Source organism: Gopherus flavomarginatus, chromosome 6 (genome assembly GCF_025201925.1).
Source record: "Gopherus flavomarginatus isolate rGopFla2 chromosome 6, rGopFla2.mat.asm, whole genome shotgun sequence".
Classification (NCBI taxonomy): Eukaryota; Metazoa; Chordata; order Testudines; family Testudinidae; genus Gopherus; species Gopherus flavomarginatus.
In genome coordinates, this window is record NC_066622.1 from 17,031,340 (window position 1) to 17,059,129 (window position 27,790).

The 27,790-nt window shown below is 39.2% G+C and overlaps 1 protein-coding gene across 4 annotated transcripts in view; it reads left to right on the top strand.

Annotated features, from left to right (window-relative positions):
• The window catches only part of GRM7 (glutamate metabotropic receptor 7), a 549,943-nt gene that overhangs the window by 159,979 nt on the left and 362,174 nt on the right, over positions 1–27,790 (top strand). For all 4 annotated transcript variants that reach the window (XM_050957328.1, XM_050957327.1, XM_050957325.1 and 1 more), the window contains exon 2: positions 7,244–7,460. In XM_050957328.1, coding sequence (XP_050813285.1) covers positions 7,244–7,460 — 217 coding nt within the window. The remainder of the gene's footprint in view (positions 1–7,243; positions 7,461–27,790) is intronic.

Below are 27,790 nucleotides of genomic sequence, written 5' to 3' on the forward strand. Positions count from 1 at the left end.
ACGCATTATCTTAAATGCCTTTTTTGAAGTTTTGTGACAGCTGTCCTATGTCAGGTGCCATCATTTGATTAAACATTTACTGTGTGACTAAAGGGATGGCATAATTCAATCACACATAAAGTAGCATGGCTGTTAATTTTTTTTTAATACCACCATTAATATGCACAGCTCTTTGCATAATGGGAGAGGCAAAAGGGGTGAGAGGAAAAATGAGAGTGAGTGAATGAAGTTGTAAGGATTATGCAGAATCTGGATGGTTATGTCAGGAACGATGAAACAAATTCCTAATTTGTATTCGGTGAGCCCTCGCTGATGCTCCACTGAAAGCTTCTTTATCTCATGGTGCTGACTCTCTTCTTTGCTTCCAGCTGGGAGATACATAACAGAAGGGAGGAGGAGATGAAATGAAGAGGAAAAGTGAACCCTTATCAGACTAAAAAAAACATTAAATGTACATTAATTAGGGCTGTCGATTAATCACAGTTAACTCACGTGATTAACTCAAAATTAATTGTGATTAAAAAATTAATTGCCATTAATCACAGTTTTAATTGCACTGTTAAACAATAGAATTCCAATTGAAATTTATTAAATATTTTGGATGTTTTTCTACATTTTTCATATATATTGATTTCAGTTCATCACAGAATACAAAGTAAACAATGCTCATTTTATATTTTTATTTCAAATATTTTCACTGTAAAAATGATAATCAAAAGAATTTTTCAATTCACTTCATACAAGTACAGATAAAAAATGTAGATTTTTTTTTTGTTACATAACTGCACACAGAAACAAAACAATGCCAAATTTTAGAGCCTACAAGTCCACTCAGTCCTACTTCTTGTTCAGCCAATCACTAAGAAAAGTTTGTTTACATGTACGGGAAATAATGCTGTCCACTTCTTATTCACAATGTCATCTGAAACAGGCATTCGCATGGCACTTTTGTAGCCAGCATTGTTAGGTATTTACATGTCAGATATGCTAAACATTCATATGCCTCTTCATGCTTAGGCCTCCATTCCCGAGGATGGATAGAGCTTTCAGGCAGCAGCTGCGGTCTCAGCAAACTGATTTAATTAACAAGGCAGTGTACTTAAGACTGGGGTCAGCTACTTAAAGGAGAAATGTGCATCTCTAGCTCTCAGACACAGGGTGTGTGTCTCTGTCTGCTATGCTCTCCCCTCTCCCTCCATGCCTGCTGCCTTGTACATTAACAACCAGTTAACCCTTGAGGGCTCAGCCAAATGTAATCCATCATTTAGCAGTAAGGCATTCTCTGTGAAATATCCCACTCTCTGACTTCACCACCTCAACCCAGCTTCACAATGATCATTGCTGTGTACCAGTATTAAATTGTTTGTTCAAAATGTATACTGTGTGTGTGTGTGTGTGTATGTATATATATGTGTATATATGTCTTTTGTTTGGTGAAAAAAAATTCCCTGGAACCTAACCCCCTCATTACATTAAAACTTATGGGGAAATTGGATTCGCTTAGCATCGTTTTGTTTAAAGTTGCATTTTTCAGGAATATTACTACAACGTTAAGTGAGGAATTACTGTATATAACACCTCAAATACAGAGTGACTTTATAAAATTTGACACTTCATTGTGGGCTTGATCAGCATTTCTCAGACTTTTGAAAAGTTCAGAAAAATGAAGTCAATTGTACGGCCTTACTACTTCCGCATATGATGCTGATAAAGGCCTGTGTGTCTTATTGTATACATCACAGTAGACCCTTGTGCCCGCTATCTTTGGGAAACGCTGGGTTAGATTGTGTCTCTCTCTTCCATGGGTGTACACTGAGGGATATGGAGGAAGGTATAATAATACTCTCCCTCCCCGCTTTTTCAGACTCTGCAAAAACCAGCAAGAATTGAAGTTCTTGTGCTTGCAGAACACAAGTCTGCTACCCAGAGAACAGAATTTTCATCCTGTGGGCCATACAGACATTTGAAAATTAATTTCTGTTCTGAATCACAATAGAAAGTCAAAACACCAAAAAAAAAATGGGAGGGGGGGGTGTAATGAAACTAAACATTCTGAAAAGTTTCAAGTCCAGAATGAAAAGTTGTGATAATTTTGATTAAAATGAACCAAATTGTCATTTTGAATTGACATTTTGGCATAAAATGCTTTTTTGTGGTTTTTTCTTAAAGCAATAAAAAAAGACATGTTGCCATCATAATGAGGTGAATACTATCACTTTGATTCCAAATAGCTGTTTAAAACTATAATTTTTGGTTCACTATTTCTTTCCAGGGAATTGAAAATTTTCATTAGAATTGACATTTTTTCATTAAAATGCAGGCTTAGAATGAAAAGAGACTCTAGCTGTTCTTGATACATTGTTAGGATGAGGGAAAAAATGAAGAGTACTTATTTACTTGATAAATATGCACCATTTTATCCCTGCTTAGAAGAGTTCTGGATGAGAATCCTTGAAGTTAGCTAAGCTGACGCATACCATATAGATTTAAGATTGGGCTCTAATGCTGGGATGGTGTTACATATAGATTATACATGGCTTATAAAATAGATTTATGAGCCTTTTTTGTGAGTTATCTGATACATTTTTGCTTAAACAAATTTTGTCTTCCCTTCAACCTTCCTTCTCTTGTTTCTTAAATCCTTCAGAGAAGTCATTGTAATGCTGGATTTGTTGACATCCCAATCATTCCCAGTGCAGCAGGGTGTGATGTTTCTAACCTAGGATCACTGCAGGATCAAACAGGTCCATCAATGTGTATTAGCCAGGGTAGGCAGAGATGATGTCCTTAACCTCTGTTTGCCAGAAGCTGGGAATAGGCAACAGGGGATAGATCACTTGATGATTACCTGTTCTGTTCATTCCCTAGCTTTGGCCACTGTCAGAGGACAGAATACTGGGCTAGATGGCCATAATGGGTCAGATCAAAGGTCCGTTTTTGTGTTCTTAAACATACAACAAATATAGATTAGGAGGGGGAGAAAACTCTAATTCTAAAAGATGATTTTTAAAAGTGAAGTATGGGTGGAGAGGATAGTGCTAATCTTTTAGGAATCTAGATTGGTCAGGATATACAAAAGCTTCCCTTTGATTTTCAGGTAGAATCCAGTGCACATTAGTTGTTACCATCTAATGGCTCTTAGTGGCACAGGTGAATGGTGTCAATCTCCAAGTGTCTACATCACAAAACATGATCAGAACTGACACTTAGTGATACGATTGTAGGTAGTTTCAGAAAATAGGCTAAGGACTGATTGTATCATGCACAATAAACCTTTCTCATTCTGAAATGTTGTCCCTAATGATCAAGATTCATTAACAGTAACGCTGCAGTGTTACTTACACTGCCACTGTCTGAGTTATTCTGTATTGTGTATGGGGATAAATAGGAGATTTTGGATGGTAGGACTGGCAAGTTAGCATCTTTTCTGAACAGTAAATTCACATTTACCAAACTCTGACTGCTGTGAATCTCCTTTTATAGGAAGTAAAATGACCATTATTGGAATGTTAGATCTGAATTCCCTTGATTTTCAATGAGCAGGTAGATCTGATTTTCAGGATTCATGGCTAAAATTAAGGCCCTATTGATGTCAATGAGAACATTCCCATTGACTTCTGTGGGACCAAAATTCTGCCGTGTGTGTGTGTGTGTGTGTGTGTTTATTCTGTTCTATTCTATACTGGTTCCAAATCCAGAATATACATCTTTTCTTGTTCTGGTTTAGGCATGGTTGAAATCTCACAATATTTTAGTTCAAGATGGTAGAGAATGGCTGATTTTCGTTAAAGCAGTGCCATTTTTATCTGCAATCTGATGTGGACAGGTTAATTGAATCCAGATGTGAAACCTACATCTGAATTGGTCTTAGACTAGAAGCTTAGACTCATCCTAATTTGACTCTAAATGCTACCTTCTGGGGGCATCTCCAATGAGGAAAAAATGTATTATGAATTGTCATTAAAACTTCAAACCAAAATGAAATACACTGCTACCTCGATGTAATGCAACCCGATATGACACAAATTCAGATAGAATGTGGTAAAGCAGTGCTCCGGGTGATGGGGGGCGGGGCTGCGCACTCCGGTGGATCAAAGCAAGTTCAATATAATGTGGTTTCACCTATAGCACAGTAAGATTTTTTGGCTCCCAAGGACAGCGTTATATCGAGGTAGAGGTGTATGTGCTTAATCTTCTGAGCTGAAAAAGTTTGTTTAAACTCAATGGAGACATCTCAAAGAAGAAAATAGAAACTTAAATGTTCTATTTTCATTATTTCTTACATAAGACTGTCTATTTTTCCATCTTTATATCATCTTCCCTCAAAACAGCACAATAACACTATGACAGAGGGTTCCTGTTTCAGTTAATGGGGGAGGTGTCCACTTAGCTGAAGCCAGAATATTGTCCATAAACCTATCAACAGTTATTTCAACAGTTAAGCATCTCATGTTATTCCAGGGATAATTTGTAGTTCTCAAGAGTCCAGTTCTGTCTGGCCTACAGCTGTCACCTTTTTAATTATTTGATATCTTTAATAAGATAGGCCTGAATTTTTAAAAATTCAGCAGCAAAAGAAGTAATATATCCTATAGGTTTCACTTGACTTGAACAGATGTTCATTTTGTATATCCGAAATGCTGACTGTGTGCAGGGAAGGGGGCATGGGAATAGCAGATATCCTTCCGGAGTACCTGTAATGGAATGGAAGCTCTGACATATTATATAAAGTTGAATTGCAATGTTTGCAGTGCATATTAGACCTGGCTTTTGTTTTTTTCTCCTGCTACGTTAAGAAATTTTTTCTTAAGTTCATTTCTTTGTACAACATTCTTAGACATTTTGAAGGAAACTATGAACAACAGGGTTGGTTTTAATGTTGTAACTGCTCCAAGCAGATTGAAACAGACAGGTCTGATTAACATTTCATAAGTGAGAAAAAGGATTTTGAAAGCAAAACATTTTTTTTAAATAATGAAAGCATTGGGCAAAATTCAGTGAAGTTTTGCTTCATATAGAAGTGAAAAGTGTATCCTTTGATTTTAGTTAATAAACATTTACGGTGAATTTGATACATACATTAGGATTCCTTTTGTTCACACATATATGAATATGAAAGATACACTTTTTAACTTCTATGTATTGTACGTTATGTATTGCACTCAGCCCATTGCACAGTTGTTCAGTACACAATATTTCATATTGGACCAGACTTTAATCTAATTAGTAGTGTGTATACAATGCCATACTATTTCCATGGTTAACTGTGTTCTGCTGATACCATCCTATTAGCTAGTACCCAACCAAATAAACTCTGTTTGCAGCATTTTACAGATTGGGAAAAGAAAATCCCTCTTAATAGACCAAAAAGAGCACTCTGGTCACCTTTAAAACATTGCCAATAGTTGTAAGTGTAACAATATTATCAATGCAGGTGCCTGGAATAATCATTAGGGTGCAGATCTTCCATGGTGTAAATTAGTCATAAATGAAGCTATGACAATTTATGTCAGCAGAGAATCTGCCTGTAGGTATCTCCTATAGTCAGTATAAGGAATACTGCTGAAACTGATGCAATAGATATATCGATCTAAGGAAACCCTGGCAAGTCTTTATGGGTGACCACTATCTGCAGCATCCTAGCTCTCAACATACTAGGCCTCAGATTTTTGAAACTAGTCTTTTAAAGTGTGTGACCAAAACCTCAGTATAACAGAAATGAAAGGCAGAATAGTACAATGAAGAATTCTATTACCCCAGTGGAAAGTTTAAGTATTTCTTTTAGGTTAATAATTTATAGCAACGAAGAGTAAGATTCAGCAAGGTCTCTGCAAACAGAGTTCTTATGACTTCAGTGGGAGTTCTGCACGAGGAGCATAAGTAGGATCAGGGCCAAACTTTTGTGGAATGGAACTAAACGGCTGTTCATTAAGTGATGGACCTCATAATGGGCTACATTAGAGAGGTATTTGAAGCATTATATGTTTCAGCAATGGTTGGAATTGTTAACACTTTATGTAGTTTCAGTAAATGTATATATCTGCTGGGCTACTTTATTGTTGTGCTGCTGTCTTTCCATAGTTATCTGAAGGCATATTTGGGTCCTTATCCTGCAAGAATCTTGGAGAAGTTGAGTAATTCTCAGCTTCCACTGATCTCAGTGGGAGTTCAAGGAACAGAGACTTTTCCGGGATTGAACCCTGGGGTGTATAGTATTGTTCCCTCTTTGGAGAGGGAGAAAAGAGCAATATATATTGGTAGGAATGCTTGTGTTAAGATAGAAGATGACTCTGAGCATACAGAATATGCCTGTACTGTAGCATGGAATATTGATGTTTCCACAGGCTGAAACTATCTTAAATTTATTATCATTCTTGGGCATGTGGTGAGGAGTCCTCTCTCAGCTTCTGAGCTGAACTTCAGGATCCCAAATGACCAGATACTAATGCAATCTGATTACTCGTAAAATGGACATGTACACAGATGGTTTCTGCTCATTGCTATGTTTGGCCGTGGTATCCTCAAGGGAAGATATAAATAGTTTGCTCTGAAATAGCTTAATCTCAAAAAGATACAAGAACTCAGAGGCGAGTTTGGAAGAATCATTATTTTTAAATGGTTCTACTCAGGTTTTCTTACAAATGAACCATTTGTTTTAACTTGGAAGTTGGAGATCATGGCTTCTTTTTTTTTAAAGAAGTGTCACCCTTTAAACCTCCACCATAGGAGAGAACAAAACTGTCAATACGAGACTGGGATATCTAGGGCCTGGTTTTGAAAATGTAGGGTGCAAAACTGTGCATTTGCATGAACAATTTGTGCATACTAATATGGCTTCATTTACAAATTAGTATCTGTAGGTGTAAATGACCAGTTAGATGAACAACTGTCCATTTGTATATGCTACACTCGCTATGCACCAGCACCAACAGTAATTCTGCATGCAAACTAGTCATTCAATAGCACAACTGACATTTTTGAGTATCGCTCCCTTAAAAGGGCAAGAGAATTTTGAGAAAGAACTGAAAATATTTTAATTCACTGATTACTTCAGGAGTGAACAAATTACAAGAAAAATAATTTAAGAGATGGATTATTCGACTTGCACTGAAGTACTGAAGGAGAAAGAAAATAACAGATGGATATATGGCGGACTAACAGAGGTTCAGCTGAAGCTAATGCCAGAAGTTTGGTGAATTTATGAACATATTATTTACCAACAACTGTGTTTTTTCCCCTACAGATTCCCCAGATCAGTTATGCCTCAACTGCACCAGAGTTAAGTGATGACAGGCGCTATGATTTCTTCTCACGAGTGGTCCCTCCAGATTCCTTCCAAGCACAGGCAATGGTTGACATTGTAAAAGCTTTGGGGTGGAATTACGTGTCAACGTTGGCATCTGAAGGAAATTATGGAGAAAAAGGAGTGGAGTCCTTCATGCAGATTTCCAGAGAGGCAGGTAGGCAAAAAAAAATAAATAAATTGTGTGGATTGGATAGATATTTATGTATTACACATTGTACTATTCTTCTCTGAACAGAAATTTGACTCTAAAATTGTTTGACTTCTTCATAATTCCTCAGTAATGGCTCCGTTATACTCTCATTCTTAAACTGCTCATGGGGTTCCGGAAACAAAGTATTCAAGGGTTTGAAACTTGAATGGTTTTCATGCACTCTTGGAGAAAATATAAAATACTGAATTGCTTCTGATATTCTAGTGGAAAATGCTGTATTATGATATGGTACAAGACAGATTTTGAAATACTGAGCTTTTATCTCAACACAGCTAGAAGTTCTTTGAAGGCAGAAAATTATTAGACATTGACTCATGTCATACTATACCTGTCCACCTTTCAAGCAGTTATGAGATATTGTATCAGTTTTCTTCTTCATCATTTATATTGGCAAATTCACTGAGGAAATCCATTCTCTTCTATTTGAAGGGAGGAAACTTGCTGGCCTGGGGGGAGAGGTCAAACACGTTTATTCAATAAAAAATACTTCATGGCATAGGAGTATTTGGGGCCCAGGGCATGTGATGATATTTTGATGCTAGGATTGCCTATGATTTCAGTGGCTGATGAAATCACATTTCCCTCAAGTCCAGCCTTCCTAAGAAATACTTCAAGGAAGAAATACTTCAACATGTCTATTGGGTAATACCGATGTTCTAAGCGAACAGGGAATTAAAATGTCACACTGGCTTAGATTTCCCCAGATAGGCCTGGGAGGCATCTGTGGGCATAGGAAAATTAATCTACCACAAGCTAACTTCTTGGAAGTCATTGTTTTTGGTTTTTCGAGGCTGAAATATTTGAGGATTCCTCATGTGCCAGTTAGGGGTAGGGTACTCAGAAGCTGCTATTCACTTTCAGTGCCCGGTAAATAAAATTCACTTCCATAGACATACGGTGATATGTCCTGGCAAGGGTTAACATGTTAAATAGAAGTGAATGTTTTATTATGAACATTTCATTATTTTTATGAGAGCAGTGTCTGAGCCTACCATCTGTAAGTAAGTAAAACGTCCATTGACTTGCATTAGAGTAAACACTGCAGGACTTGAAAGCATAATTCTCTCTCCATATCATTAAGAAGAAGGCATTCTGAAATGCAGAGATTATAGTGGGGTATAGTGCTCTCAAACAACCATTTGAGGTTTGTATTCTCCATCATTATAAAACTGGTTCAGAAGCATATGTCATGCGTTTGCAGATTGCCTGTATTATCCATGAGTCGGAGGGTGTTAGCCTGTTTGCTCACTCCCCAAACTGCCATTGAGTAAGTCACTGAATTTCATTTCTCAACATAATCCATATAACAATTGCAGAGGTGATGATGCTGCACTTTGGGGCCTTAGAAAGAGGGAATCTGGAATCGTTTTATTAGGTTGATATTGCTGAAGAAGATGGAATTTGCATAAATTCCTCTGTTCACTTGAATGCATATTTATGTGGTATTAAAACTATTTTGGATTTAATACCACAGGAAGTGACAATATGCAGTATTCATTATAATTTAAAATGGAAATGAATCACAAACACTCTTGCAACATAGTAGTGAGCATGTGTTTTCCACATGAAGAACAAGCTATAGTTCTGTAGTAATTTTGTGCTTTAGATGCGCTACAGAAATAAATTAGTGGAAAGTTGTTCATGTAATCAACATGAAATGAAACATATGACTGTAAAAACAAACAAACCTAAAAATAAAGCATGATAACTGCATGGGTACCCTATTAAAACCAATGTGAAATGCATAGTAATGTAGGTTACTCCTACAACATTAAGAATCTGGTAGGTATAATGCATAAACTTTCTTTAATATAGGCAGGTTGTCTTGTCTTGGAACTCAATCTTCAGTGCTACCTCAAATACTGTGCAGCATCTTTTTCTTAAGGTTGCATTGAATTGATACGTGTTGCACTGATAGCTGAAACAGCTTAGGTGGCATTCCATGTATTTAACATATTTCAACTGCTTCTTTTAAAAGTTTAGAATGAAAAGAAAATCCTAGGTGGTCCCATTTCCTAAATATTTCACAGCGATGAGAACCAAATTTTCAGGTATAGTTTACTGGCGACAGACATTGATCACAGTAATCACATGCAATGAAATGGATGCCTCTGACCCACCTCAACGGGTGGAAACCTTGATGGTACCAGCAATGGTAGAAAGGGGAAGGAGAGCACACGTGGAGGGATGCTGGGGTGACACTTCCCCTTCTAGAATCTGTCTCTACTCATTGACCAGTTGAGGGAGGGGTAAGCTTAGGAGAGTCTATCCCAAGTTAAACGGTGTGAGTACTATGACCCGTGTACTGGAACCAATTAAAATGCCTGGTATGTGGGAGTATGTGTGATGGGGCTGGCGGTAGCCCTCCCCTGTGTTAATGGCAAAAGCTGAAGCCTGTTGCTTAAAATCCATCCCTGTGTCTGTTTTCATTCACTACTGTATCCAGATAAAGGATTTCTCTGTTACTTCAGGGATCTATTCTAGGTATATTGCAAACCCTGTTATGGGGCACTGGGTAACTGTGTTGATCTTATAATCTGAGGGGCACAAATCCTATACCTGCTCCCCAGCTCACAGGTGCAGCTCCACTGGCTGGGTCACTGGGGGGCCAAGCCAAAGCTCCCAACTACTCCCCACCCACAGGCACAGGATGGACATAACTGTTCTGTGGAAGTCAATCTCTTGTCTGTGTTGCTACACATTGTATGGATACAAAACAGTCCCTTTCTCCTCGGTAGGTACGCAGAATGGGCCAAACTTCTTAACTTAGCTGTGGGCCTGTGTGTATGGAATTTACTCCCTCTGGTGATTTGCCTTCATCATATTGTGTAAAACATAATGTTTAACCAGCCATGTTTGGCTGTGCACTGTGATATCAGCATTATGAGCCATCTGAAGAGGTGATAAAGGGAAGTATTTTTATTGAGTTGGTGAGGTTTTTTTCTTGTATCTGTTAGTTTGAACTATTTATAAAACACTCAAGTGAACAGCAGTGAAGCTGTACCTGATGAATAAACAAGTCACTGTAATAAAGAAGTACAGAAAGAACAGTAGATAGTGAGAAACGCATCTTGGTATCAAAGGGCCATCATAAGGCATATGCACTTAGAACAGTAAGTGTATTAGAATATGATCAAATATCTATGGCCTGAAAAGAGTAGATCATGCATAATATCTTCAAAAACACACTCAAACACAGACAGAATATGTGATGCCTTGATAATAGCAAGATGAGAAATCCTATTCTGGTAAGAAGGAAACAGCGGAAGGGCCTTCTCAAATGAGGGGGCACAGGGTAAACTGTGCCTCCCCCCACACTCCTCAAGGCAGCCTTGCCCCCGCCAATGACATATAATGTGCGTAAATCTGCAGGATACCACAAGCTCTGTGTCACCCCTTGCTATGGGCTAGGAGCAAAGTGCTAATCTAGACCATAATCTGTTAAAATCTACAGTTTGATCATGAACGTAAACCCTTGGGAGCTTGAATGTAAATGATAACTTTCTTGTATTTTGTAAATGATCTTGTGGTAGCAGAGCTGTCATCTATTCTAGCAGTTCTGTTTATATTTAAGTACCATAGCTCTGCAAATGACTGAATTGTGAAGCTGTTGATGAGGTACAGTGCTTTGAGTGCATAATTTTGCAGTGTGAGGATTATCTTGAGAGTAAACATTGGTTGTGTGTCCTATTCTCGGTGTCAATGGAGAAGTGACCAGCCATGCTGTTAAATCTAGACTGAACTCCAACTTACAGAAAAGAACCAGAAGTCATTTGATGTTTAGCTCAACTCCTGAATCAACCCCTGTATTTTGTCTTTGCATAGGACAACTCTCAGGAACAAAAGGGTTGCAATAATCTTTTTGCAGCTACTGCCATGCTATTGGTAAATAGCAATAGATTTTCCTACATTGCTGTTTACTTGGCAGATCCTAAACATCACACATAAACCAAGATATTGAAGAGACTGGGCATTTACCCTCCAAAATCCCAACTAAGAATTAGATGTTCTGGTTTAGGTTTAGAACCATACATTACCATTGTGGAGTGTTATTTCTATATAACTTTGTAAGTTGAATATCTTTCAATGGATATTCTTCCTTCCTTCTCTCTCTCCCTCTGAAGAGATGCATGTCTCTGAGCATACAATCTGGTTTAGCACTTTAAAGAGCAGCTAGGTAGCAGCTCAGAGTTCACCTTGTTCTGCATGGAAGTGAGAGACCTGGCAGCTACTTTTCAAATTCTGGATTGTTTCCCTGTATTTCTTAAATTCATAATCATATGAATACACAATTGTGATATTAGAAGGCAAGAGGAAGACCAAGGTCAGGGTAGACCTGTTAGTCAATGATGGGGGGAAAACAACAGAATATTTGGAAATGGCAGAAGTGCTTAATGGCTTCTTCGTTTCGGTAGGTTGGTGATGACTGGATGTCTAACATAGTGAATGCCAGTGAAAATAAGGTAGGATCAGAAGAGGCTAAAATAGCCCAGGAAATTAGACCCATCAGCTTAACTTCTGTACCCAGAAAGATAATGGAGGAAATAATTAAGCAATCCATTTGCAAACGTCTAGAAAATAATAAGGTGATAAGTAACAGTCAGCATGGATGTGTCAAAAACAAATTGTGATTGCTTTCTTTCACAGGGTAACAAGCCTTGTGGATGGGGGGGAAGTGGTAGACATGGTATATCTTGATTTTAGTAAAGCTTTTGATACTGTCTCGTATGACCATCTCATAAATAAACTAGGGAAATGGAACCTAGATGGAGCTACTATAAGGTGGGTGCCAAACTGGTTGGAAAACGATTCCCAGAGAGCAATTATCAGTGGTTCACAGTCATTCTGGAAGGGCCAACAAGTGGGGTCCCACAGGGATCAGTTCTGGGTCCGGTTCTGTTCAATATCTTCATCAGTGATTTAGATAATAACATACAGAGTACAGTTTGCGGACAATACCAAGCTCAGAGGGGTTGCAAGTGCTTTGGGAGGATAGGATTAAAATTCAAAGTGGTCTTTATAAACTAGAGAAGAGATCTGAAGTGAATAGGATGAAATTCAATAAGAACAAATGCAAAGCACTTCATTTAGGAAGGAACAATCAGTTGCACACATACAAAATGGGAAATGACTGCCTAGGAAGGAGTACTGCGGAAAGGGATCTGGTGGACATAGTGGACCACAAGCTAAATATGAGTCAACAGTGTAATGCTGTTGCAAAAAAAAGCGAACATCATTCTGGGATGTATTAGCAGGAGTGGTGTTAGTCTTCTGCTCTACTCCGTGCTGATTTGGTTAGGCCTCAACTGGAGTATTGTGTCCAGCTCTGGACACGCATTTCAGGAAAGATGTGCACAAATTGGAGGGAGTCCAGAGAAGAGCAACAAAAATGATGAAAGGTCTGGAAAACATGACCTATGAGGAAAGATTGAAAAAACTGGGTTTGTTTAGTCTGGAGAAGAGAAGACTAAGGAGGGACATGAAATACATAAGATTGTTACAAGGAGGAGGGAGAAAAATTATACTTGTTAGCCTCCTGCAGATAGGACAAGACACAGGGTGAGGGATTCTTTACTACTTCAGACCCACTGGAATCCAGAGGAAACTTCCAGATTGTGATGTTTTTTCACTAAACAGTTTCTCTAACTATACTTTGATAATGGTACATGTCTCCACACTGGGAGAAGAAGAAAAAAAAACACCTGTACATATCTACTGTGCAGTTGCCCTTTCATGGGAAGCTACTCCTGAAGCAATGCTGTACGCATGCAAAGAGCTCAGTTGTAACCCGTGCCTTTCAGCATAACTTGGAGATTGCTTTTATTACTGCTTGGTACGGCTTTCTTCATGTTGCATTACATAGCTTTAAAAAATACTTTCTACACCTGAGTGCCTACATTTGGGCACCTAAATGCATATGTGGGATATAAATGTATTGGCTGACAGCAATGCTGGGCATCTGCAGTTTCCATTGAAATGAACTGGAGCTTCAGGTGCTCAGCACCCTTGAAAATCAGGATTCTTATTTAGGATCTAACTTTACATACCTGGGTTTCAAAATTTGGCCTTTGAGTTTGCGTAAGGTGGCACCCCTGGGAAGTGAAGTCTTCTAACCATGGGGAAGGTACAGTATGAACATCTATAGGACAGGTTTTCACATGCTCCCTTACTGATGCACATCAACAGGGAAACTGTCCAAATGGAACTCTCTTTGGGGATGAAAAACAGTTATCCATATCCATAAATACATTATCTCTTCACTGAGGGTTCTGGTTTATGGCAAAATAATCTATTTTGTGATGCATGCAAGTTGGCCATTAAGAGTTGTGCCGAGACCACTCGTTCATGTCATATTGGTGAAAAGTCTTTACAGAGTAATGCCTGTCTTGCACAATTGAACCTGGGACCAATCAGTGAAAGCTTCAACAGTCCATTAGCATTTCCCTTAACTAACTAGCCTCCCATGTCCTTTCCTTACAAGAAAGCTCAGAGCTATCACTACAAACATCACTTCATTGTTTCCAATTATTTTAATCAAATAACTTGAATTTAGTAGCATCAAGGGGAATTCAGCACTCGAGGGAGGAAAAGCATTGCACAAGCTAACTAAAGAATATAATACGCAAGCTGTCAGGTTGCTCCTTGAAATAAACATCTTTGAAACATCTCCACAGAAGCAGGCGGAAGCTGTGGCTTTCTTTTGGCTCTTCACACTTAGATGCTCTATTGTACCAGCGTTTCGTTAGAGGCACTAAAAAAGCAATTAGCACTTTTGAGTGCTTTGCAAAATTTTATTAGTTTTGTGCCTCTTGAGGCTCTTACAAATAATGCTGTTTCACTGAAGATCTTTGATGCAGTGTTTTTTCTGTCTTCTCCAATAAAAAAGAGATGAAGTTACAGTGCAGTAAATCCAGGGTTTGTTTACAATCCTAGCTCTTCATTTCAAAACCCATTAACACACCATCTCTTTTTAAAGTGGCACTGTACCCCGTTCTCCTCATTACTTGCACTGCTGTGGTTCTCCAAGAAAAGGGCAGCAGAGACTTTTTGCTATGGAGGAAAGAAGGTTTCTCTATCACAGGAATGAATGAAGTATCTTGGATGCTGTTAGTTCCTCAAATGCAGTGGCATGCTTCACTGAGAAAATGTAAAAGTCAATGGCACTCCTGCAAAAGCGAGGTTAGGAATTATTTACATCGGGCTTGATTGTGCATTTACTTGTAACCCCAAAGTGCAGCAAAATCATCCCAATGTAGGAATCGTGCCTTAGAGTGGTACAATTCTTCCCTTGTTCTTGGGTGCTAGTAACCTTGCTAATGGGCCTTTTTAGTAGATGATTAGGGGACTGAGCCAAGGACCCACTCATTCCCTATTACTCTCTGCCCAATTTCTGCCCACCTGTGCAGAGGGAGAGGTAGTATCAGGAGTTCATCCTTTGCGCCTTCCACACCATAGACAAAGGTCAAGGAAACTGTGCTGGATCAGAAGCTGGGGGTTTAGTCTCCATCACACCATTATCCCCTTGCATGGTCCTGCTACTTTTTAGTATTTCTGAAGTAGTAAGTGTCCTTTGTGTTGTGCCAGACCCAGATGCTGATGTTTGCCCAGAAAAGCTTTACAATCTTAAAAAGTCAGATTCTGCCATTTTTATCACATTGAGTAGAACTTTGTTTTGAAATGAGTGGGTCTCCTCTCAGAGCAACGTGTTATTCAATGGAAGCAAGAGGTGACATAATCTGGCCCAGAGTAATGTAATAACTATGTCCCAGGATAACAAACTCCCTGGTTTTAACCAAACCATTTATTTTATTTCCTATTAATACCTTGATATTTGGCCTTTGGTACACCCACTCCCCATTCAGGATACATTACCAAAGCAAAATAAAATAACTTTTTCTAGAGGCCTTGTTGGATAAATTTACGTGACCTGCCTTATATTAAAAGCAAAACAGATTATTCTCATATTCTAACATGAACAGGTTTCACAACAAAACCTGCATTATACTTGTCAGCTATTAAAGGCTTTCCTTAAAGCAGAGAGCTATTGATTAAGCTGTGACGCCCTCTTTAAAAAAAATGATGCTGTGAATCGTAGACATTTAAGTTGGGAAAGATGTATTTTGGATGTCATTAGTACATAAGCTGCTTTCCTCTAATACATCATCAGGGCTCTATGTCACATTGACAAGACTGCTTTTAGTTTTGAGAGTGGAGACTCTGCCTACCCTACCTCCATATCAGAAGTACTTTGCGAATACATGTATTAATGCGGATTAAGGCAGAACTACTACTTCATTTCTAGTTCCTTCCCAGACTGAGGCTCCCAGGGCAAGCTGGCTCTGCAGGACCCAAAGGACAGCTATGATTCTCAGATGCACATCCTACTGTTCACATTTCAAAGTAATACTATGGACCAGAAGGACAAATTTGAGTTCTTTTGCCATGGTATTTTTATTAGGGAAACAAAGTTGGCCCCCATTATAAAAAAGAAAAATGCTAACAAGGCTACATTCTGCCACTGGGATTGTTTATTGCAGTAGTGGATTTCATTACAGAAGTAGTTGGAAATTGGCAAATATTATATGGCTATTGTTAGAGATGTCTTTGACTCTTGAACATTTCTTTGGATCACTGTAAAGTAAGCTCCACCCAGCATGAGCTCCTCTTCTTTCCTACTTCCCCTCTGCACCTCTCAAAAAAGACAAACAAACCACCCCAGGTCTATACCTTTGCCTTATGCAGCTAAGAAAAGGATAAGGTGGGTGAGGTAATATCTTTTAATGGACCAACTTCTGTTGATGGAAGAGACAAGTTTTCAAGCTACACCAAGCTCTTCTTTAAATCTGAAAAAAGTATTCAAATGTGGCTAATACATACATGAAAGTCCTTCACCAGCTAAATTCCTGATCTAGCAGTGACTAATGCTAGATTGGGTAGACTGTTGTACCCACATGTTATCTTTGCAGGGTGAAGACTATAGCTGTCAACAGTACAGCCTTTAGCAATTTTAGGCATGCCAACAAAACGTTTAATTGGAGATCAAACTGCCCCTCCCACCCACCAAATATAACCATTTCATGTCCACTATTATCATTTTGCTGGGCACAGGGCTGGGAGGGTGGATTAGAGATGTTGGGTAGAATCAGCAAGATCATACTTTGGGGTGCAACTCAAACTTAACTATACCATTAAAAAAAATGGGTAGGTGGGATTACTGCCTGCCCCCTCCTCCTTCTCTCCCACCTTCAGCTGCAGAAGTGAAGTCTATCTGTTGGTAGTTCTTAGAGTGTTTTCACATATCTATTCCACTTCATGTGTGTGCACAGTGCACTGGCATGCACACGCCTGAAGTGGAATGGACATGTGCAACACTTGTCAAAGCACAATAGTTACAAATAGGAATAGAGTCATTTTTTTCCTTGCAGCCTTTGGGATAGGATTACATCATTTTATATTTTCAAGGTTATCTTTGCGAATACATGTAGTAATGCGGATTAAAGCAGAACTACTACTTCATTTCTAGTTCCTTCCCAGACTGAGGCTCCCAGGGCAAGCTGGCTCTGCAGGACCCAAAGGACAGCTATGATTCTCAGATGCACATCCTACTGTTCACATTTCAAAGTAATAATATGGACCAGAAGGACAAATTTGAGTTCTTTTGCCATGGTATTTTTATTAGGGAAACAAAGTTGGCCCCCATTATAAAAAAGAAAAATGCTAACAAGGCTACATTCTGCCACTGGGATTGTTTATTGCAGTAGTGGATTTCATTACGAGCTGAATTATAGACAAGAGCATTAGCAGGGAATTAATCTAGCAAAAGACTGGTTGACAGCTCAAAATATGCAAATAACAGTGTCGCATAGAGAAATCCAAAGATCTAGAAAATGGATCAAGAAAGTGCAGAATCTTAAATATGCAAAGGCAAAATGTATGACAATGACATGATCAGACAAAGTCACATTATTTTAACAAAGACCCATATTTAGAACAGCCTGAGAGAACATTTTTTTCTGGGTAGCTAAATCTGCATGAGTGAGAAAAAACAAATTATCCTCTCAACTTTCACTTTCTATGATCCAGTATATGGGCTTGGGGAAAGTGGTTTTAAAACAAAGATCAGTAATGTCAGTACATCAGTAAGATTTAACCCAAAACAGATGATTAACTGCTGGGCATTACAACCAGAGATGAAATGGTTGCCAGGCAAAATTGATAAGACAACTGTTATTGTCAACATATATATATCGTATCTAGGAAGGAAATCTGCCTATTACATTAATAATCTTTGAACTTTAATGAAGATGATCTTATGAACAAAAGATCTGATTTGGTTTTTGAAAGAATATTTTTGGCAAATGGCAATGACCCAGCAGAAAGATGATAGTGATATGACCTTTTTTTAATAATTATCAGAAAACAAGGCAAGTAACTGATTTATGACAATGACAGCAGTACCTTAGGTATCATTCTGCTATGTAAATATCACTGTCTCATTTTCTCTAGAAAGAGTCACCCAGCTGCATGTGAATTTTTGCAGATCTAGCCTATCAAATAGTTATTCCTCTGGTCTATGGTATGTTAAATATCAAGAGCATTCCTGCTCACAATGAAGTAAGTCCCATAGAATTAGGCCCCTAAATGACTGAAAATGTTACCCTCTATCACTATCTTCATAGTCTTGAGAACATGACCTATGAAGGAAGGCTGAAGGAATTGGGTTTATTTAGTTTGGAAAAGAGGAGACTGAGAGGGGACATGATAGCAGTTTTCAGGTATCTAAAAGGGTGTCATCAGGAGGAGGGAGAAAACTTGTTCACTTTAGCCTCTAATGATAGAACAAGAAGCAATGGGCTTAAACTGCAGCAAGAGAGATTTAGGTTGGACATTAGGAAAAAGTTCCTAACTGTCAGCGTAGTTAAACACTGGAATAAATTGCCTAGGGAGGTTGTGGAATCTCCATCTCTGGAGATATTTAAGAGTAGCTTAGATAAATGTCTATCAGGGATGGTCTAGACAGTATTTAGTCCTGCCATGAGGGCAGGGGACTGGACTTGATGACCTCTCAAGGTCCCTTCCAGTCCTAGAGTCTATGAATCTATGGAAAATTTGGAGAAGCTTCTTATTTTCTCATAAAAGTGTTCTGTTAGAAACTAGATTCTGGATTTAAGTTCCTTTAACTCATATGCAAGAGGGTTCTAGAACCATGCTTGGAAATACAGGGCTATTTTGCTGACTCATCTGACCTTACTGTCTGGATGAGTTTTTAATGGAAGTGAGCTGGCTTGTGAGTGAAACAAGAGAATTTTGCAAAGAAAGCCACAGAAACAGGAGGAACCTCAGGCTAAGCTTTATGATGATATACTTAAGTTGAAAAAATTTAAAAAATTGTAATGGGCAGTAGTTCTGGACACTAATTCAGTATGTGTCTCTATATTAAAAGCAGATCAGGAATTCTGCCTACTTACATTCTGCAATCAAATTTCTTTTTGCTTTGGCTCTCTTTTGTGTTTAAAATCCCTCTTTAAAAGGCAAATGAATGAGACTACCAAAGCAGAACACTCAGGGGTGAAGAAGATGGGCCCTTAAACTGTAACGGCAAACTCTCCCTAAGTGTTTAGAGTATATAATGAGGACTACAGGAAAAAAGTGCTTTGTTATTGAGCCATTTCACTGTACTATTTTGACCTGATGACAACCAATGATATCCCTAGGTAGAAGGGTAGAGTCATGAAAACCCTTGATGTACAGGATCTAAGGGAAGAGAATAAAAGCCTTGATATTTCTTTTAGATTAGATACCTTTGCTGGCAGAATGCAGAAGCTGGAGGTGTACTCACAGCGTGTGTTCATATAGCATACGTATTTTGACACTGGAAGTCCAGATATTGATCAGATCGGTTAGTGTGGTACAGCCTCCAGTTTTACATGTACAACTGAAAAAGATTTTGTGTTACTTCTGTTAAAAACAAAGCTCTGTTCATTGCTTTTACTGAATATGTCCTGGGCAAGTGCTTTAATTGCAGTACCAGAGGTCACATTATTATTATTTTATATTTTTTAGTGTAGTAAATATTCACGATCCTTTACAGGGCAAGTATGGCCAAATTCTGCTTTCAGTTACACCAGCATAAATCAGGAGTAACTCTATTAACTTAATTGGAGCTATTCCAGATTTAAGCTTGTGCAAAAGAATTTGGTGTACAGTCTCCACACCAAAGAGCTTTATAATCTGAATTTATTATAACAAGACAGGACACCAAGGGGAATAACAAGGCAGGAGAATGAAGGGAGGTGGTGATGAAAAACAGAGAATAAGGTTAAGGGTTGGATCGTATGTTAAAATGGTGGTCCATATTTGTTTCTAGTTCCTCTCTGTCATTCTCTCCAATTACATTTTAATAATTAAAATAAAGGGAATCCGAGGATGTTCAAGGAATTATGGGAAATGGGGTGTGAGGAGATGAGGCTGTTTATAGGGCCAGGGAGGACATTCAAGTTGCTGAGATGGATAAGGATGGAACTGGTAAAAAGCAAGGTCCAAACAGAAGAATGGCTGGAGGCCAGTGAAGGGATGTAGATAAGGACAGAGGCTTGAAGTGAGGAGAAAAGGAACTTGAAACTGATGCAAAATGGGAAACAGAGGCATTGATAGGGATGACTTAGGAGGGAAGGTGAGTTTAATGGTGGCCTTTTGGATTTACTGGAGGGGAATCATAGAATATCAGGGCCATGCCTCTTCCAGTTGAGACCTCGCTGTCTCCTAAGGACTCTGGAATAAGTCCTTTAAGTTACTGTCACCCCTGATAAAGAGCAGCTGTGGTAGCACAGGTAGCAGCAGCAGAGACAAAAGAACAAACCTACCTGACACCAGTGAGTATGAACTTGGTGGGCTCAGCTGTGCCTCCACCTCCACCATTATGACTCTACAGCTACCCTGCTATTTCTACGCTCACTAGCTCGGTGAGAGCTAGTGCTAATAGACAAGCAAGGGAATCACACTCCTAGCTCATAATGTACACGTAGCCCAAGTTACTGAAATGGTAATAACCAAGCATTTCCCAGTGTACAATGTATTTATCCTCACAATGCCCCCGTGAGGTAGGGGAGTAGTAGTATCCCCATATCACAAATGGGAGAATTAAGGCACAGAGAGGCTAAGCAATATGTCTAAGGTCATAGAGAAAGTCCATGGCATAGCAGGGACTTGAACTCAGGTCACCCCAGTGCTAAGCTAATGCCCTACCATGGGTCCTCCTTCATGCTGCAATGATAAGGGCTATAAATACCACAAATAAATTTAAACTTAGCAAATTTTTTGTTTATCTGTGAAAACTGTTTTTGTTTTTAATCATGAAAATAAATTGTTTTCAATATATCTGGTAAAAACCAAACTTGAATGATGGGACTAATCTTTCTGACAGCAGGCAAGATTTTCCAAAGCACCTAAGTGTCATAGGGGCCTAGGTCATGTTTTCAAAATTGAATTTGGTATTGAGAAGCCTAAGTCTCGCCAACTTTCTCAATGAGTCATTTTTGACAGTGGGACTTCAGCTCCTAAATCACTTATGCATATCTGAAAGTTCTATCTTGTGTCTCTTTAACGTGGTCCATGGTAATGCAAGATATGCAGATCTGATCTGTTTCAGGCAGGATTCCAGCTGGTCTAGCCTGCCAAGGGATTTCTAATCCAATTATTGTTGAATGGCTAAAGTTCTTGTTGCAAGTCTCTAAATATCCTGATCAAGTTTAAATGTCTCATTGCTTTGGCAGTTGGTGTCTTTCTTGAAAAATTAACTCTTTTGTAGAAATGACATACTTACAGTGAGATAAGCTTTTTGATGCTCTCAGTTCCATATCAAGCTACAAATCAAATACTTTTAAGAGGGACCTGTTTAGTCAACACTTATGTACTGTGTATTTTGTTTCATGTAATTTAAATAAAACATGGTCATACTCCTTTTGTTTAAACTAGATGAAATGTGTTCTTTCACCAGTTAAATCATATGCATCATAGACACTCAAGCATACATTTTCTACAAGAGGAGACAGAAAATGCATTAGATGCTAAAATGAGGAAATGGTTTTTAAAAGGAAAAAGAACAAATTAAATCTCATCCTATGTAGTTTTGTTCATCCATCTGCTGCTTTCTGGCAGGGGTGAAAGTAGAAATAGAGATGTACTGGTACGGGGCTGGGTTGGGGCCAGCTTTGGCCCCTGGAAGGGGTGGGGATGGGGGAGTCAGAGCCAGCCCCAGCCCACTCTGTACCAGTAAATGCCCTTCCCCTTCCCCGGTGGTAGCAGCGGCAGCCGGGGGCTCCAGCAGCAGTTTAAAAGGCCCAGGGCTCAGCCGCCGCTACTGCCCTGGGCCCTTTAAACCACTGCTGGAGCCCCCGGCTGGCACTGCTATCCCAGGGCTCCAGCAGCTATTTAAAGGGCCATGGCCCTAGAGTCCCGGACCCTTTGAATAGCCCCCGGAGCCCCGCCGCTACTCCAGGGCTCTGGGGGCTTTTAAAGGGCCAGGAGTCCCCTGGTTCTACCGCCCCGGCCCTTTAAATAGCCCCCCGAGCCCTGGGGTAGTGGTGGCGGGGCTCTGGCAGCTATTTAAAGGGCTGGGGCCGTAGAGGCAGTGGGAGTCCTAGGCCCTTTAAATAGCCCCCAGAGCCGCGCTGCTGCTACTTCAGGGCTCCAGCAGCAGGGCTCTGGCAGCAATTTAAAGGGGCTGGGGCTGTTGTTGGTGCACCATATGGCGGCGTACCGGCTTACTTTCACCTCGTCTTTCTGGACTTCTTATATCTTGAATCCCTTCTTCCGTAATTGAACACTGCATATCAACTGTCCCTATATTTTCTGTGCCTATTAGAAAATTCCACTTACTGAGGAGAGAGATTTTTCCAATGACAATTCACCAACTGTTTTTGATTTGCTCTCAAAAATTATTTTCTGCTGGAATTTATATGGAAAATGACTTGAGAGTATTTTAAGTGTTCAGCATGAAAAGCATGGCATAAATAACACAAGCATTTAATAGGCTAAATAGAATGCTCAGTTATAGTTTGCACGGGCATTCTAATACTGCACGTTATTGCAGATGATATTCTGAAAAGGATTTAGTGGATGGGCACCAGTGTCAGATGGAAGGTGGGGCAGGAGCATTATAACGGCATAAATACTGAACTTCAGTTCACACGGGTTAGGTACATGAGATACATGTAACCCTGGGAGGCAGTCCAGGGTTTCCAGTCATGTGAGTGGTGCACATCTAGCCACTGAAAAATAGAGACATGAGTTTGCACTTTGATTAGTGATATAAATGTTTCTTCCCAAAGAAAATACCTTTACCCAAAGCTTGACTCAAAACGGAATTGTTTTGTGAAGGTTGGGGTAGGGGACTCTAATATATGCTGGCTAATAACAGCTCCAGAGAAGATATCCATCAGCTAAAGATTGCTGGAGTGCACTGAAATCTGTCCACAACCTCTCTGCCCCAGCATGGCTTCACTGGGCAGAACTCTCTGCCCACTGGGGAGGAAGTCGGTTTTTGGTAGCTTTGCACTGTTCTGCATAGAGTGGACCAGAGAATCTGACCCATTGTCTTCAAGTTGAGGAATGCAGCACAGGCATGCAAACCAACACGTAAAACACCTACTTGGCTAAACTTCTCTTAAACAGCTGTGTGATCAGGCATAAGCTGCTACTGCCATAGCAAACAGCAAAGCTTTACATCATGTGCCTGTCAGACAACATCTGTATATGATGACCTACGACCCACAGGGAAAGAAAGTGCATATCAAGGTGCAGCGACAGTCTATCTTTTCTACGCCTGCTGGGGAAATTCAGCCTTAGGCTGTGACTGATGCAGAAACATAGCAAATGGCAGAGAAAGTGGAAGCTTATGGAAACACACAGCAAACCTTAAGATCAATATGTGATTCACTGTCACAACACATCAGACAGGCCACTACAGAAAAATGGAACTTCAGATAGCGTTAGAGGTTGGGGAAAATGGCTGGACTCAATATATTAGAAATGTAGTCCAGGAATGAAGTCCAGATACTTTTCTCAAAGTATTCTTGTAGAATCAAAAGGGAATTGTATGTCATGGAGACAGGATAGTGTCAAAATAACCCTATAAGATTCTATGATGACCATTTGAAGATTTATAAATGTCATGAACCAACAAATGTGTCTGCCTGGTAGCCAGGGAATGGGAAAGTCCATGCAGACTACTGTCTGTCTAAAATACATACTGATATTGACCCTATCACAACAGTGATTTAACTCCTCCTCACAAATATTAGTCTTTACAACACCCAGGTGTGGTGAGGAAACCAAGCCTACCCAGTGTAAGAAACCTAAACAGTTTAGCTGCCATATAGACCCTGGATGAGCATGGGAGCTGACATCTGTAGTTTACAGGAAGAGAGGTATTTGGCTTCAATTGACTGATAGTTAGAAATCACGCAGATATACATGCACAGCATGTTGGAAAGTAGGGAAGTCCAAACAAACTAGGCACGAACAATAGTGGCCCATAATTTGTGGCAGAAGAATTAATTTAATTTTTGCGCAAGTATATTTTATTCCACAATACAACAGCCCTCCATTATTCTCAAGCTAATGGCAAGTCCGAGACAGCTTATTAAACTACTCTTAAATAAGATGATCCACTTCTAGCTTGACTCCATTAGTGACCAATTCCAATAAACACTGCTAAGCATAGGCCAGCACAGCTGATGATGGAGAGATATCGTAGCCACCAGTTTCTACTCAAAAGGATTAAATGCATCCTAAGTGGCTAGCTCTCAAACGAGTTAACCAGGCTGTGAAACAAAGCAGAAGTTGCGCACAGGTTGCATTTTGAGAAAAAGGAAGTCTAGTGGGCAAATGAGAATAACAGGGAGACAATTTTAACTCAGTTCAGAAACAGAAAAGTCCCAGATTCAGTTACCCAGAGACATCAGTTAGTTTTACATTGGAACTAGAAGCTGATATGCCACTGTAGACAGTTTTGCCTGGTAGTAATATTCCTCAGGGGGGTACAGTAACTGATTCTTCAAGTTGTCTGATCCAGACCTTGTGTAGCATGGGGATCAGGAAACCAAAGCATTTTAAAGTGCTGAATATGTATTAGACATAACTGTGAAATAAAGATCTCCACTTTTCTTCTGGGTACCTGCTATCAAGTCCAGTGACTCTAGGAAAATAAATTATTGGTTTTGGCTTTTTTTAATATTGCACTGAGTAAACTATATACGGTGGAACAATGCAGTGTTTAACTCAAGGAAGTGGGAATATAAAATATGGCATTCGGCACAGGAAAGCTACAAGGAACCTAAAGTCTTTTTCTGAGTTGTAGTAGGGATTGTTTTCAGTGTGAGAGACAGCACAAGATACCAGAAGCTGGTGTTCTTTTTAAGCAAGTTATTGATTGTTGCATAAAACTCTAAAATATCCTGGGTTTATAGTACTGTCTGCTTGTGTGTTACCTATTCTGTATTTATTTTAATGGATATTTTACAAAAATAGAAATCCACCTTTGACATCCATTTAAAAAGGGCAATTCCAACATAAACAACAGAAATCAAGCCAGCCATGTTCCCAAACCAACACAGATTGAAAAAGCTCCTCCATCTCACAAGCATTCCCAGCCACACAAAAACATCCCCAGCATTCAACTCCCAGCTTACTTCTCTAAAACCTCAAAATAGAGATGGGCTTTATAATGTGTCTTTAAACATCGTTCCATTAGGCTATTCCAGACCAGTTTGAGTGCCTTAGATTAATGGCATAATCACAGAAGAGGTGTATTTGGGCTGAAAAGTTAAGACAAGGATAAGGTTTAATAACTGCCCAGATCTTTTTTCTCTTTGTGATTTTCTGGTGAGGTTGTGTGTGTGTTAGTACACAGGCATTAGCCTAGTTAATTGCATAGAGATTGTACGTGATACATGTGTGGTATCCATAGCCTAACTCTTCAGAAGTTTTTAGTCAGTGGAGCAGTTGCACAGGCAAATATTGGCCATTGTTGTTTACCTCCAATTTTACAAAAACCCCAAACCTGTATTTTTCAGTGTGAATAATTCATGAAGCAAAAATGGCAACTTTTATCAAGCTCAGTCTTTGTCTCATTATAGCACACATTATAGGTAGCGGGAGTTCAGTCTGCACAGTGGAGATTTTGCAGGGGAACTGCCAATAGTATTGAAAGTGTCAGGTGTTCATTTTTGAAACGAACATGATAAGATAGGAAGAGAGATGCAGAGAAATGGAGTGCCTGTGGACATGAAAGGGAGCGAGTTGAGTAGATGCTTGTTACTGGGCTGCCTTAACCGATTTGTTTGGTATATTAAATCTTTAGAAACGAGCTGCTGAGTAAAGATGTACGTGAGCTGTAAGAATATGTCGTTTCTTTATCAAAATTATACACACAAGGGGCTAACAGACAGGCAGACAACCCAGTTGGTTAAATATACTGTCTGGCCAGCTTCCTTGAGTAGATGTTACCCTGATATTTAAAACAATAATAAAATAATAATCATTCAATAAAATTTAGAGTGTAGTTACTGTTCTCTAACCAGCTGCTCTCCCACCCCTTTACCTCCATATATTTAAAGTAATGTAATACATGTTCAGAATATCCCTGGGCTTCATCAAAGGATGAGAGTAAGGGTGGTCTATGGTAAAAATCCAGTGATAGGAGTAAGGAGCTTGGGTTGTATTTCTAGCTCTGCCACTGTTTAAAAGTTTGGCCTTGGCCAATTTCCTTAGTCTATTCCAAGGCCAATGAGGTCAATGGAGATCTTTTGACTTCTGTGGTCTTTGGATGAGGCCCCTAACCAGTATGTCTCAGCTTTCCTGATGGTAGAATAGGGATACAACTTACTTATTACATATTGGGACTGTGACAATTAAGTTAAATGTTGACAAATGGCTTTGAGATCCTCACAGAAGGCACTACAGAAATGTAACAACATTGTTGTTAATATTTTTACTAATGTGTAGCACATTAGGTACTATTCCAACAAATGCTAGCAGGCCTATACAAGACTCAGTTATTACTCTGCACAATGGTTCTTGCCTAAACCATTTCTTCAGTGGCGATCTGTGTGGATTTTTAACCTTGGCTACCATTTTGCATTTTAGATATTAATTAACTTTAAAATGAATCCATCCAAAATATATAGTTTCTTCTGGCTTGGGGAGAAAATCATAAGAGACTCTGAACTTTACATGAATCATAAATTGGTCCAGGTTGTTTTGAACAGGGGTCAGGGTAAACTTCGACTATTCTTGGACTTTCAATAAACCTAAAGAAAACCACAAGAATGGCAAGTTTTATGTTTCTGTGTGATTTGTTACAAATACTTGTTCTAAGAATTGACCAGTCTGTCCAAGTCTTGTCATCACTACACATGTTGTCACGCTGTGTTTGTATTCACACTTTGAAAAACCACAAAACTAGCTGGATTGGCTCTGAGCCAATTCTAACAATCTGCATTCACTTTACTGAATATTTTCTGTCTTCTCTTCATATCCTAGTGAATGGTTACTTTTTTTAGCCATACTTTTAGGAGCCATTGAGCAAAAGGCAAAGAGGTGTTTCATGGGGAGAGAGCTTTAAGGACTGTATTGAAAGACTAAATTGCTCTCTGAATTCTGTAAATTCTTTGGAAGGGAATCCAAATTCTTTCCTTGCATGGATGAACCAAAAGAGAAGCTTCTTTTCATTTTTTTTCAGCAGTTTTGCTCTCTCTTATGTAGTCTATGAAAAGAGGTTGTGTGAAAACAAACAAACAAAAAGAGAGAGAGAGAGGGAAGGAGAGAGGAAAGGGGTGGATGGATGTTCCATAGTTTTATTTCCTTATTTTTCCCATTTACTACTGACAAAAAAATGATTAGTCTGTTGGCAGATATTGCCTACTGTGTCAAAGCTTTCAAAATAATATTTGTAGATGTTGATTAACAATATTTTAACTTATTTTCCCACATATCTGAAGCTTCTGGATACCCTTTGAAATCCAAACTCAGAATAAAAATAGCAGCAGCTGAAGAGCTAAGGACTTGATCCTAGAAGATGCTGAATGCTCTGGCCTGGTCCAGGAAAACACTTAAGTACATAGATACCCTCATTAACTTCAGTGGGACTACTCATCTGCTTAAATTTACACACATGCTTAAGTACTTACTAAATCACAGCTTATATTAAAACACTTGTTTGTAGCCTAACATGGCTCCAAGGGAAAAAAGTAGAGGAGGAACCATGGGTAGGC